Source organism: Balaenoptera borealis (assembly GCF_965194805.1).
Source record: "Balaenoptera borealis genome assembly, chromosome: 6".
Classification (NCBI taxonomy): domain Eukaryota; kingdom Metazoa; phylum Chordata; class Mammalia; order Artiodactyla; family Balaenopteridae; genus Balaenoptera; species Balaenoptera borealis.
The window spans coordinates 18,616,217-18,629,139 of NC_138863.1; the positions used below are offsets into that span (position 1 = coordinate 18,616,217).

At 58.5% G+C, this 12,923-nt stretch overlaps 1 protein-coding gene across 1 annotated transcript; it reads right to left on the reverse strand.

Annotated features, from left to right (window-relative positions):
* WNT10A (Wnt family member 10A) lies at positions 1 to 11,939 on the reverse strand. Its single transcript, XM_082396996.1, has 4 exons — positions 11,327 to 11,939; positions 10,006 to 10,268; positions 3,597 to 3,976; positions 1 to 1,125 (listed from the first exon to the last, which is right to left on the reverse strand). The coding sequence occupies exons 1-4, from the start codon at positions 11,437 to 11,439 to the stop codon at positions 628 to 630; spliced, it is 1,254 nt and encodes a 417-aa protein (XP_082253122.1). The 5' UTR covers positions 11,440 to 11,939; the 3' UTR covers positions 1 to 627.
* Between the last annotated feature and the right edge of the window lie 984 nt (positions 11,940 to 12,923).

Consider the following 12,923-nt stretch of genomic DNA (forward strand, 5'->3'; position numbering starts at 1 on the left):
TTGTTTGTGTATTTTCTTGTTTATTGTCCATCTTCCCCAGCCCGAATGTAAACTCCAAGAGGGCAGGTTCTCTGTCTCTTATTCACATCTGTATCCCCAGCACCTCTCGTCCCCCACAGAGTGCCAGGTCACAAAGAGTGAAAAATAAATATTTGTTAAATGAATGATGAGGGACAGAGGCCAGTGGGGGAGGGTGTCTGAGGCCTCTGCAGAATCACTTCAGCTCAGTGATGTCCATTCCTTCTTTTTAATCCTCCTCCCCCTCCCCATCAGCTTCCATTCATTCCCTCCCTCTCCAGGGGTAGGGGTGAAGAGATAAAAGGAGGCAGGCCCAGAGGATGCCTGGCTGACACTGCCCTAGAGTGTGGGGCAACCGCCAGCCCAACGGAGCTGTCTGAGCTTGGGTCAGAGAGCCGGGAGGCAAACCGGTCCTGGAGGCCACAGAAGTGAGCAGGGGGTCTGAGCGGGCCTGAACCGTCCCGTGATTGCAGTCTTTGACGACCTCAGAGCTGGGAGGTTCCTGTAAGATTTTTGTGGTCCATCCTCCACTCCCAGGAACCAAGGTGACGCTGCCCGGCCAAGATCGCAAGCCGCAGAGGACCAGGCGCAGGGAGGCGAGCGGTCCGCTCACTTGCAGACGCTGACCCACTCGGTGATGCGGCACTCCTCGCAGACCACGAAGCAGCACCAGTGGAAGCGGCAGTGACAGCGCTCGCTGCGCGTCTGGCGTAGGATGTTGTGGCCGCGGCCACAGCACATGCTGCCGCAGCCGTCCGGGCCCGCGCTGCTCTTGTTGCACAGGCGGCCCACGGTGCCCGCCGAGTCCAGGCGCGGCTCGCGCTCGCAGAAGTCGGGCGACTTCTCGAAGTAGACCAGGTCGGCGGTGCCGGCGCGGCGCCGAGACCCCGGAATGTCCGGGGCTGGCGAGAGTGGCCCCGCGGGACCCGGCTCCAGCTGGCCGCCGTTGCGGTTGTGCGGCCGGATGAGCGTGGCGCGGTGGAAGCGGCTACGTAGCAGTGCCCCTACAGCGCGGAACTCCGGCGTCACCTGCCAGCACGTCTTGAGCTGGCAGCTGCCTGACGTGCCGTGGCACTTGCACTTCCGCCGCATGTTCTCCATCACCGCCTGCAGAGGGAGGAACGGGGAGGGGTGACGCCCGAGGCCAGCCCCACTGGCCTCCTCCCGACGCAGACACCGGCCCGCGAGACTCTCAGAGGCTCTGGAAACCAACCCCCATTGAACGGAGGCAAAAGCTGAGGCCCCAAGTGGGTGGGTGGGTGGCACAGCTCCTAAACCAGGCGGTCAGGAGAAGAGTTCTGCCTACTCTTCTGCTGCTCTCGCATCCACCTCCCACCCGGCCAGACCCTGGGGGAATTCCCTCCTTCCTGCTTCCCCTCCTTTCCCCCTGCCTTTCCCAGCAGCTGCAGGGGGGCCCTTGGGGCTGGAGGCTCTTGCTTCCTGAGGGGGGATCCCAGATCCTCAGGGAAATTCCCTCTCCTTCCAACCCTCAGGACCAGGAGCAGGGGTGTGCTGGCCCCACTACATCCCAGCCCCAAAGCCTCTGGCCTCACTCCAGGCAGTGAGCGGAGGCTGTGGGGAGTCTGAAAAGCCCCTTAACTCCTCTGGGCCCTGCAGCACTTTTCAGGGAGCCTAAGGAGAGGGGCCAGGGGCTGGGGAGACTCCCCCTCCTCCCCCTGCCCCCCTGCCTCCCTCCCATTCTCCCATTCTACTGGCTGGCGCTTATTTTGCCCGGTGCTGAGTGCCACCATTCCTCCTAGGAAACAGTGAGCACCAACAGGGGCCAAAGGCCCTACCTGAATACAGAACCAAAGGGAACCCAAAGAGCCAGACCCCCAGGGCAATGAAAGTGGAGAGAGGTTCCCAGGCCTCCAAGGGAGCTAGGTACAGGAATACAAGCTACCCAGCCCCTGCCCAGCTCTCAGCCTGCTCTCCTGAGCCTCCTCCCAAAGAACCCCTTCACATTATCCTCACCAGAGACCCCAGAGGAAATTGGCCACATCCTCCTCCCCCTGCTGCCCCCCCACTCCAAAAAATGATCTGGGTCCCCCAAACCTGGGCAGTAGGGCCATAAGAGAGGGACCCCGTTCCTCCAAGTCTTAAAGGGCTCTGCAGCTTGTATGTGCAGCCTGTGGTGTCAGCATCACGTGGAAAACAGCCCAATGCCTCCCCTGGCCAACAGCTCCAGAACATCTGCTTCCCACAGGCAGCAGCCATTAATTAACCAGTTTAACAAGGAGGAGAGGCACTGTTGTTATGGGCTAGGATAGTATCAAAGCTTGGGAAAAGAGCTGCATGGACAGGACAGGACTGGGTGGGAGCTGGATGTGACCTGAGGGTGGGTATGCCTCAGTTTACATCACCTCTCGGTCATGATGGAAGAGCTGAATCAGCTCCAGTCTTTGTGGAAGAAGAAGGTGAACTGGCCTGGGCTGAGAAGCCAGGAGAAAGGATAGTGAGATGGAGAAAGTGCCAGCTAGAGTGAGGGGAAGCCAGAAACAAGGCCTGAGCAGGCTGGGCAGGGCCAAGAGAAGGGACAGGGGTGGAATAGCCAGGAAAAGAGGGTGCTGAGCCACCATGAGGGCCAGGGAGGCAACTTAGTGTAGACTACACTATAGAACAGAAGGGCTCAGGGCTCAACTGCCTGGGGATGAATCCTGCCTCTGCCACTTTCTCACTTGTTGCATCACCTTAGTCAAGCTTCTTAGTCTATCTGTGCCTCACTTTCCATATCTGAACATGAGGCTAATAATAGAACCCTCATGGGTAGGTGTAAGGATGAAATAGGATGTAGTAAAATGCCCCAGACAGTGCCTAACACAGAGTAAGCACTCAATAAATTAAATGCAGGATATTATTACTTCCCCTTTCTTTCTTTCCTCCCTCCCGCCCTTCTCCCTGCCTTCCTTCCCTCCTCCCTTCCTTCCTTCCTTCCTCTCCTCCTCCTCTTCTTCCTCTCCCTTTCCCTCTCCTTCTTCTTCTTCTTTCTCTCTCTCTCTTAAATAAATGACCTTTGAGGTATATGAACATTCGGGGGTGGGGGGAGAAAGGAGGAGGACAACATAACACAGTACCACAGTAGCCCCTAGGGATCTCCCTTTGCAGGAATCCCTCATTCTGCACAGAAAGCCTGGGAGAGGAGGAGGGTCCCAGCACAGGAAAGCACCGAATCATGGAACATTTGTGCTGGGGAGCCTTATGGATGACGCAGTTCAACCTTCTCATTTTACAGGGGGAGAGACAGAGTGGCAAAGCTGGGCCTAGACTCTGAGGTCCTGACTGCAGCCCAGAGCTCTCCCCACTACTCACAGCAGGAAATGGGAGAAGCAGGCTGCTCAGCGGAAGGGGAGCTATTCCAGGGCAGGGGTTGTTTTATCCCCATATTCCCAGGCCTAGTCCAGCGCCTGGCACACAGTAGTTATCCAAAACACAGCTGATGACTGAATTAGGAGGGGGCAATGGGAAAGTTGCTAAGTTAGGGAGAGTGGTGTGGTCCCCAGAGGAGACATAAGCCTGGGGAAGGGGAGGGGCCCTAGGCAGAGGGGTCTGGAGCAGGCCCAGAGGGATGGGGTTCTCACCTGCCTCCCCACTCGGTTGTTGTGGAGCCTCATGCGCGCATGGATGTCTCTGTGAGGCTCCCGGGAGTCCAGAAAGTCTTTAGAGAAGCGCTCTCCGAAACCCACGTCGGGGCTGCAGCCGCCCCACTCCCAGGAGTCCTGCAGGCCTGGGCTGGCAGGAGGCAGGGCAGGGTGCTCGGGAACTCCGTGGCTCAGGCCCTTACGGCGCTGCAGCGCTTCCAGCTGCAGGCGGTGCAACTTCCGACGGAAGGCCTCCTCGTCCCCACGCCGGGACGCGTCGCAGCCACATGCCCTCAGCTTGCCCAGGGCGCAGGCGTTGGATACAGCGTGCACCACGCCAGCTGCCGAGATGGCGTAGGCGAAGGCACTCTCTCGGAAACCTGCGCAGAGAGACGCAGGAAACAGCCTTTGAGGAGCCTCCACATCCCATCCCTCTGCCTTCCCTGCCCAACCTTCTCACCATACTGAGAGGAAGCAGAGGCCCAGTGTTGGGGGAAAATCTGGTACAAGGGCATAGATTCAAAGAGGGGCAGAAATCACACCGGAAGTTCTGCACACAGTGGAATGGGGGAGGTCTCTCCCACAGCCCTCCGTCTTGAACTCCTTTCCCTTGCTTCACCCTTAGCCAAGCTCAGAATTGTGACTACATCTCTCCTGTTGGACAGAAAGTATCTAGTAAACATTAATTTTTTTTTTTAACCATCAGGGACTTAAGCTACTACCTCTCATGTGATATTCGCAATTTTAAGATAAGCCTGCAGAAAGAAGGCAAATTTTAACCTAAAAAAAAATTACCAGTGATGGAATTCAGGGCCCCAGGAGATGTTAATGGGCAGAAGGGTAAGTAAGAGGAGAAGGTGTCCTCCTAAAGTTCCCGGCCCCAAGATTTCCTGCCTGCAGCCGCCCCCTTAGGCCCATCAAAGAACACTATCTGATGGCCAGATGCGAGAGGCAAACAAAAGAGCCAGCAGAATTTCCCCTTTGCCTGTCTGGACATCCCAGAAAGTCTCCTCAGAAAAGGGCATCGTCCAGCCACCTGCTTGTGGTCGGTCGAGGTCAGCTGAAGAGGTTGTTTGAAGGATGCTGGAGGTGAGCCCACCGCCTGCTCAGGGTTAAGCATATAGTGGTGTTGAACACTGAGAAGGAACCGTTAGCTAAGGTAGATGCCTTCCTGAGATGCTCAGGGCTGCAAAGACTCCCTGATGAGCCACTCTCAGGAGTCCAGGACTTGTCTACACTGCTTTCCTCCTTGGCGTTCCCAAGCCTGAGCCATCCCCTGGGCCTGTGGCAGGGGGAGGCCTACTTGCAGAGGAGGGTCGGGCTCTGGGACCTGCAAGCTGCTTTTTCCTTATTCTGCATCTGAGAAAGGACCGGCGAGGGGCAGGTTCTGGTACCGGTCACTGACCAGCCTCTGAACCTGAGAGAGTTCAAGCAGTGGGAGAAACTAAGGGCAATAACAGCTCCCACACTAGGAGAATCCACCTGTGCCATAGACACCTGTGGGGGAAGCCCAGAACCCAGCTGGAGGCTGATGGCTTGGTAGAGGTCAGAGATTCAGAAAAAAAACAAAACAAAAACTGGGTCCTTCTACATCAGTTTCAAAGACTGGGAGGACTTGGGGGCCTCACTGATCCCAGAGAGCCAACCAGGAGAGATGCCCGAGGTCGCAGGGGTTATGGAGCTGGACACAGACCCAGCTCTCCCAGCAGGCCTGGCCACCTTCTGCTGAAGGACGTTTGGCTCTGGGGAAGACAAGCTGCTGAGTAAGAAACCCAGGTAGCCCATTTCCCAGTCCTATGGCCCTGTCTATGCATGGCACCAGGAAAGAGCAAGATGCTGGCCCAGGGGAATGTGCTGGGCCAACCCACACACCATTTTCCAGGCTCTGTTACATTCAAGGGCAGGCCTAGAGGAATCTGGAGAAAGCCCGCAGCCTACAGAGAACACCCCTACCTACCCCAGGCAGCTAAAGACACCATCCCAATGGCCTCTGGCAGCTGTCACAGCCACTGAAGGAGTGACTGGGCAGGGCTTGTGTGGTCACCCTCTGATCCAAGCATTCAGGCCTCAGAGAAGTCCAGCCCATTGGGTCTGCCCCCAGCTCCTATTCAGGGCCCCAGTTTCGGTCCTGGCCCCGACTGTCTGGGGCAGATGCAGGCACTGTGCCATCTGGCCAGCTGGAGAGGGAGAGGGGAGGGGCCTTGGCCAGCTGGGCTGCCCGGAGCACTGGGGGTGGGGGGCTCGTTAAGACGCACAATTAGCCGCCCTGCCTTTGATCTGGGACAGGGACTGCCAGCATCTAAGTGGAGTCAGCTGCTGCTACAGGACGAAGCCAACGGCCAGGAAGGGGCTGGGGGAGGAGGTTTGGAGGGCAGGGAAGTGTGGAAGAGAGAGGATTCAGGAGTCAGTGGGAACTAGGAGGGGTTAGAGAAGCTTGAGCCCTGCCCATTCAAGTCAAAGAGGGAGGAGAGGGGAGAGGTCTGGTCTCCATTCCCTCCGTGCAAATAATCTGTGCACAAATAATCTGTGCGTGCTCGTGTGCCTGGGCTGGGGAGAGAGAGAGGGTTGTGTGCATGTGGGAACACTTAGGGGTGACACTGAATGTAGCCACATGTTTGCACAAACACGGGTAGGTGTTTGTGTGTGTGTTGTGTGCGTGTGCGTGCGCATATCAGTTCCATTTCTTGGATTACTCCTCCATTGCACCAGTTCACCTCTGGGCACACGGTAGGAGATCATGGTGGCCTTGTAGCTTGGGAGGCAGTATGCTGGGGTTTGAGGGCAATCTCTAAAGACAGCTGGCCTGCATTTGAGTCCTGGCTCTACAGCTCACATACAAGCTGTGTGACTAATGGCAAGTTACCCAACCTCTCTTAGCTTCATTTGGAAATGAAGATAATGATAGGACCTACTGCATGGGGATTGTTTGAGGATGCTAAAGTACAGATAAAGTGCTTTAGAACAGTGCCAAGCACACAGCAAGTACTTAATATGTTTTGGCTAATTTATTTGGTGCCACTAGAATAATAGGACCTTAGGTAATCCTGGGATACAATTGCCTGTGCCTCAGTCTCCCCATCTGAGTACCACCACATACCCCTGGAGACCTAGGCATAAAACAAAGATTCCCCGAGGATAAATGTAAAAGGGAGGTGGGAGATGAAAGAGCCAGGGCCTTGGAGAGCAGAGGATGGGCTCTCAGATTGCTGGGTTCCCCTGGGCTGGGAGCCTGGCTTACTGCAGAGCCGCAAGCTCCCTCTTTCCATCCCTTCTGAATGGGCCTGGGCCTTAGAGAGGGCAGTACCCAAACTTCATGAGTGCTCCAGTACCCGCTGTGTGAATCTACTCACTCCCCTCCACCAAACCTCTCCCGGTCGTCTCATCCTCTCTCACTCCAGTGCCCAAGCCCAGCCCAAAGTAGCCCCTTCCTCAAATTTCCCTCTGGTCCCTGCATCCTGAGTAAGAGATAGAGGGGTTCTCTAGTCCTCACAATGAAAAGCCCCCCTGTAGCTGATGTTTGTCCAGCATCTCACCCATCTAGGCACCAACCCTGTGGATCCTCAGAACAGAAAGCTGGGGATACCACTGCCCTCGGTACTTAGGTCATAGCTGCGCCTGGGCTGGGGGTTCTCTCACAGCTTATTTAGGACTATTTCTAGCCCCCCTAGAGGCCCCTCTCTCTGTCCCCCAACTCCCAGGGTCCAGCACCCTCACATCCCTCTCCTTGGTTGGGTAAAGCCCTATTGTATGTCCTGCTTCCCAAGCACCCACTCTAGGTGCTCAAGAACCCTTGCCTCTCCCTCTTACATCAGAACTCCATCCCTTCAGCCCAACCCATCTCAGGGAAGGTGTCAGGACAATTAGATGACAGTAACAGCATTCAGATGGAAGACCTGGGGGACCACCTCCTTCTAGCAGTCTCTGAATTTTAAACATGGCAGAGTGCACCTTTAAGAGAACCCCATTGGCAGCTTGGGTCAGAAGGGGGGTGGGCATCCTAATAGTCCACGTGGGGGAAACTGGGGTCACCTGACCCCATGATGGACAATCTATGGCTTGAAAATAAGGTAGACTGGGGGAAGGATCCAGTCCAGGGGCTGGTTACCACCAAGATGGGTCCCATGGGATTCAAATTTAGCTAGTCCTTGAGGTGATGGGCCAAGATGGACCAAAAAAATGATCCCACAAGTGTGGAGTGAGGGAGACACGGCAATGGTGGCCCTTGGAGGTGGGAGGTGGAGGGAGCGGAAATTTCTTTCCAGAAGGAAATTTCTTTCCGGAGTCCCCTCCGAGGAATAAGAAGTAGAAATGAGGTGTTGCAATGCTGGGGGCGGGGGGCGGGGGGCAGAAACCACAGAGGTAGGAAGGTGTTCCGAGGCCAACGGTAGGATGCCAGCCTCCCTGCGGGAGCCCAGGAGCCACTGTCCCGTCCCCTCCCGGCGCTGGGCGCCGCCCCGCGCCGGCTAGCCGCGGCAAGTCTCCCGCATCCACACCTCACCTCTCCCCACACCCGTCCCCCCAGCTCACCTCCCGCTTATTAAACTGCAGGTGAACCCGGAGCACCTGGCACCGCGCCAACCCCGCGGGGTTCCACCGCTCCGAACTCGCCCTCAAGCTTCAAAGCCCCCGTGTCCTCCACCAGCCTGAACAGGCCTCACCCGGGCGAAGCAATAGGGACTCCTGGGAGTCTAGAGGGGACAGGAGGACCAGAGGGAAAGAGGGGACACCGAGGCCGGGAAGAGGGATGAAGAGCTAGCCTCGCCTCACCCGAAGTGGCAGGGGTGAGAACCTCAATGCCTGCCCGAGCCCCCAGTGAGCAGAACCTGGAGCAAGCTCGGGGCCCGAGCGCTGGAAAGAGAACCAGACTTCGGGGAGCGAGTGGGCTCGGGCGCGCGGCGGCGGCGAGCGCTGGCCCGGCCCGGCCGGGTCAGGAGAGATGCAGTAGCCCGTCACTTCGTGTCCGCGAGCGAGAGGGCAGCGGGGGCGGCCGGGGCGGGCCGCCGGACCTGAGTTGGGCTGGCCGATCGGCGGGGGTCGCGGGGAGCCTCTCTGGGCAGACGTCTGGAGGGGCTCAGGGACTCAGGGGCTCAGGGGCTCAGGGGCGGGAGCGCCGGCCTGGGGAGGGGGGCGCCCTTTTTGAGAGGCGCGCGGCTGGGGCCGGGAGCCGTCTGCCGCTGCCCGCGGGGATTAGTTCGCGGCTGCATGCCGCCACACGCGTCGGGCTGGGCTCGGCCGGGGAGAAACAGCGCCCCGGGCGCGCGGGGGAGGGAGGAGGGAAAGCGCGCGGGGGCGGGGCGGGGCGGGGCGGGGCTGGCGGAGGCTGGCGTGGCCCCTGACTTGGGGGCTCCGGGGATGCAAGGAGGGGTCCTGGTGGAAAGGGAAAGGCCCCTGACTCTGAGTTCTTTCTGAAGTTCGGGTACATTAGAGTCTGACTCTCCCAGAAGCCTCTGGGCCCCAAGGCCACAGGGTACAGGGGTACCCCTCCTCCTCTACTGTCACCTGAGAATTACACAAGTTGCAAGGAGCCATGTCCCCACACTGTCCTACCCAAGCAGCTGAGGGGAGGAGAGAGAGATACCCAGCTAGGCCCATCCAGGAGGCAGGACCCCCATCTTTCCCAAAAGACCTGAGTCAAAGCTTAAGATACCAGGGCAGGAGGTGGGTGTGAGTGGAAATGAGTGACAAAACCTCCTGTCACCTCCAGCCCAAGCCACTCAAGGGATTGTCAGGGTAGACCCTGGGTCACCCAGAAGTCCAGGGAGGGGGACAGATAGTGGGCTGCAGCTTCTTTGAGCTGTGAGGGGAGGAGGAATTGGCAGGGCCGTCAGGCCTGCTGGGCAGGAGGCAGGCACACACCCAGTGCCTCTGATTTAGAGAGGATTTTCAGGGGTGGCAAGGATGACACAGAGGCTGGTGGTGTAACCCCGCCAGGAAGAGCTTCTGCAGAAGTACAGTTTTACCTGCCCAGGCTTCCCTCAACTACACCATTTGGCAAAAGTCCCTGACCACTCTTCATGTTGATTCTGGGTACTTTATCACAGGCTTCCATCCTACATGGTGTTTACTAGGTAGAGGGTAAATTGAGGCAGGCAACAGATATGGATATTTCCTGGGCCTGAGATATGCAGTGTCAGTCTCAGGGCAGGATAACCCAGGAGTTCAATTCTCAGGCATGAAACCTGCTGCCCTCATCCCACACAGCCCAGCCTGGAGCCACATCTACCCCATTTGTCTGACCCTCATGGACTTTCCCAGAGCAGAAAGAGGCAAGAGAGCAGCACAGCTGGCAGATGGGCACCTGGGGTGGTTGCCAGCTTGAGGGAGTGGGTTAGGGAATGGCTGGCAGATAGGTTCTGGAGTGGAAGTGCTGAGTGGGATGGGCAGAAGGTCAAGGGTGAAGGGCAGCTACCTCTGCTGAAGATGGGACTCTCATAGGGGATCTTGTTTCGAGTCTCAAGACTAGAGCAGTTCCAGCGCTGGTCCCGGAACTGGTGCTGGCACTCATGGATGGCGATCTGGATGCCCTGGATGGCTGAGGCGGCCACGTCAGGGTGGCGCACACACACCTCCATCTGCCGCTTGCTTAGGCCTGGCAATGTCAGGCACACTGTGTTGGCGTTGAGCACGGGCTCCTGGGGGAGGCGGAGGCCCAGAATATCATTGGGTGAAGACCTGCAGGCATGTGGGGTGGGGGTGGGGGTGGGTGAGTGTTTTCGGGGGCTAGGAGGGCCCCATCTAACTATACACACTCTGTCCCAAAGGCCATAATTCCTCTGTTCCCACCCCTGCTTTTGAAGGTTGAGCCCATCAGTATACCCCTAAACATTCTCCTTTCCTCGACCTTCTCACCAACGTCCCCTCCAACACAACCCACCCAGCTGCACACCCACACAGATTACGTGCAAATGCACACACATCCGGTATGCCTGCGCACACAGTATTTCATAAGTACATCCCCAGGCATAGATGCTCTCATATGCAGTGTTCTCCGGGAGACCACTCCCAAACGGCATGTTTCAGTCAGTCACATTCATGCAGGCACACTTCTGCACACAATGAGGTGGACACACAGACGCCGGAACACTTACACACATGCACACTTCATCAGACATAGTTATACACATACACACAGACACTCACAAGTACACACGCATGTTCATCTTAACATACATTGATCCATGAGCCCTCGCATTCACACACATGTGCACACACAGACTGCTGTCTACAACACAGCTTGCTGGGCTTACTCGATCACAGATGGACACACACACACACACACACATACACACACACACATACTGAGAACCCTTCTAGCTGCAATCTCTCACTGACCCCACCTGGGCTACCCTCATTTGGCCCCCAACCCCTGCCCCTCTTGGGGGCGATCTGCAAGGTGGAGCAGGGCAGTTTGAGTTTTACTCCTGGGGTGGGGGGTGCATTCCCCCAGCACAGCAGGAACTCCAGGTTGGCACTTGCTTCCCCCTAAACACACACCTCCCCTTCTAGCAGCCATCACTCTCCTGGGCACTGCCCTGTCTCCCTGGACGGCCCTTATTCTGTCACCAGTTCAACCCCCTCCTGTGAGAGTACTCTTTCATTGGTCACCAGCACTTTCCCGCGACACCGTCCCTCCCTCCTTCCAGGGTCCCCTGCCCCAGCAGGAGCTCAGAGGCCCCTGTGGCTGAGGGTCCCAGCTCTCCAGGAGGGCGGGGCATAAGGTGAGGGCTCACCTGGGCAAGGCGGCAGCCAGCAGCAGTAGGAAGAAGAGGAGCGCGCAGAGCGCGGGCCGCGGCTGGGGCCGAGGTCGGAGCCGCAGCCAGGGGCAAGGGTGGGTGCTGCCCATCGCGCGCGGGCCGTGATGGGCCAGGAATGGGGGGCTCACAGCCCGGTGGGACCGGCGAGCCAGGGGCGACGGCGCATGATCCGCGGGGGTCGGGGCGGCTCCAACTCGGGTCACGGCTCCGGGAGCAGACGGTGCCCGCCTTCCCGCTCCATGGGGCAGCGCCCCCGGGCACCGCCCTCGGGGGTGGGGGTGCGGGCAGACTCACCGGGCACCTCCTGGCACAGGGGTTCGGGGAATTTCCCGAGGGCCCCCTGAAACAACTCCCGGTGCCTCTCGAGGGTAAGGGGGGCCCGGAGGTGCTGCGGGCGAGGGACGAGAGGCTGGGGTGCTGGGAAGCCCCCCCCAGCGCAGCGCGGTTAGCCTGCGCTTCCGAGGGCGTGCGAGGCGGGAGGGGTGGGGGGGCGGCGCTGTCTGTGCCCGGCCCCACCGCCCAGTGAGTGAGTGACTGTCCCGGCTCGGGGAGCTCCGCCGCCTCCCCTTTCCTCCCCCCCCGCCCCCCCCCCCCCGCAGTGTGTCTCAGGGCTCTACCCCACGTGACGTCATGACGACGGGGCGAGGGGGGGCGGGTAGAGGCGTGTACTCGTCCCGAGGCCACTGTGTCCGCTCAGGATTCGGGGCGGGAGCGGCGGTGGGGAGGGTGGTGGGGAGGAGAGGTGTTGGGGTCTGTGCGATCAGGCACAGGGCGGTGCCAGTGAGCCGGCTCGCTGGTTTGTGTGGGAAGGTGCGTGTTACTGCGAGGTGTGTGCGCCTGGCCGAGCCGCAGCTCCTGGGGAGCCATCCCCCCCAATATACACACCTGCAGGGGCCGGGGGGGAGGGGCTGGCCCTCTGCTGGCCTCCCCCACCTCAGGAGGGACTTCCCAGGCTTGGCTGCCGAGGCAGGTGTGGGATCCTGCAAAGGGGTTTGGCAGCCTCTGGATCTTGCTCTTGTTCGATGTGTGACCTTCAACAGGTGCCTCCTGGACACTGAGCCACCCGCTGCCTCTGTGAAATGAGGTTAATGAAGTCCAACCTCATGTCGTCAGTGAGCCAATGAAGGTAAAATTACTGGGACACCAGTGAATGCTTGTCTGGGAGCAGAGCACCCCGGGGTGGCACACCCTAGGAGGAGGGATTAGAGAGCCTTTTAATCCTAAAAGTGTGTTTTGAGGTCATCTTATTATGTCCCCTTTTATTTCACAAGAAAATACTGAGTCTCAGAGAGGGTCATGACTTACTCAAGTTCTCACAGCAAGTTAGTGGAAGAGCTGGAAACAAACCCAGTTGAGAGCACAGCAGCAGCGGCCCCAGCATTGCATACTGCTTGCCTGGGCCCTGCCTACAGATGCTCCAGGTCTTACCTTGGCCCTGCCAGCTGTACTTGGTCCTCTGAGAGCTCCCCAACACCAGCCTCCTGGCTCAGGCCCACTCCTCTCTGGGGTCCCTTTCTGCCCTCACACCCCAGATGAACACTGGGCTCACCTCAATATGGGATGAGTTACTGGA

What these genes read in the sequence shown, in the direction of transcription:
- WNT10A (XM_082396996.1), bottom strand. Translation starts at nt 11,439, where the DNA reads ATGGGCAGCACCCACCCTTGCCCCTGGCTGCGGCTCCGACCTCGGCCC. An exon ending in GAGTCCCATCTTCAGCAGAG is followed by an intron (nt 3,977 to 10,005) that starts GTAGCTGCCCTT and finishes CTCTCTGCGCAG; the next exon opens with GTTTCCGAGAGAGTGCCTTC. An exon ending in ACAACCGAGTGGGGAGGCAG is followed by an intron (nt 1,126 to 3,596) that starts GTGAGAACCCCA and finishes CTCCCTCTGCAG; the next exon opens with GCGGTGATGGAGAACATGCG.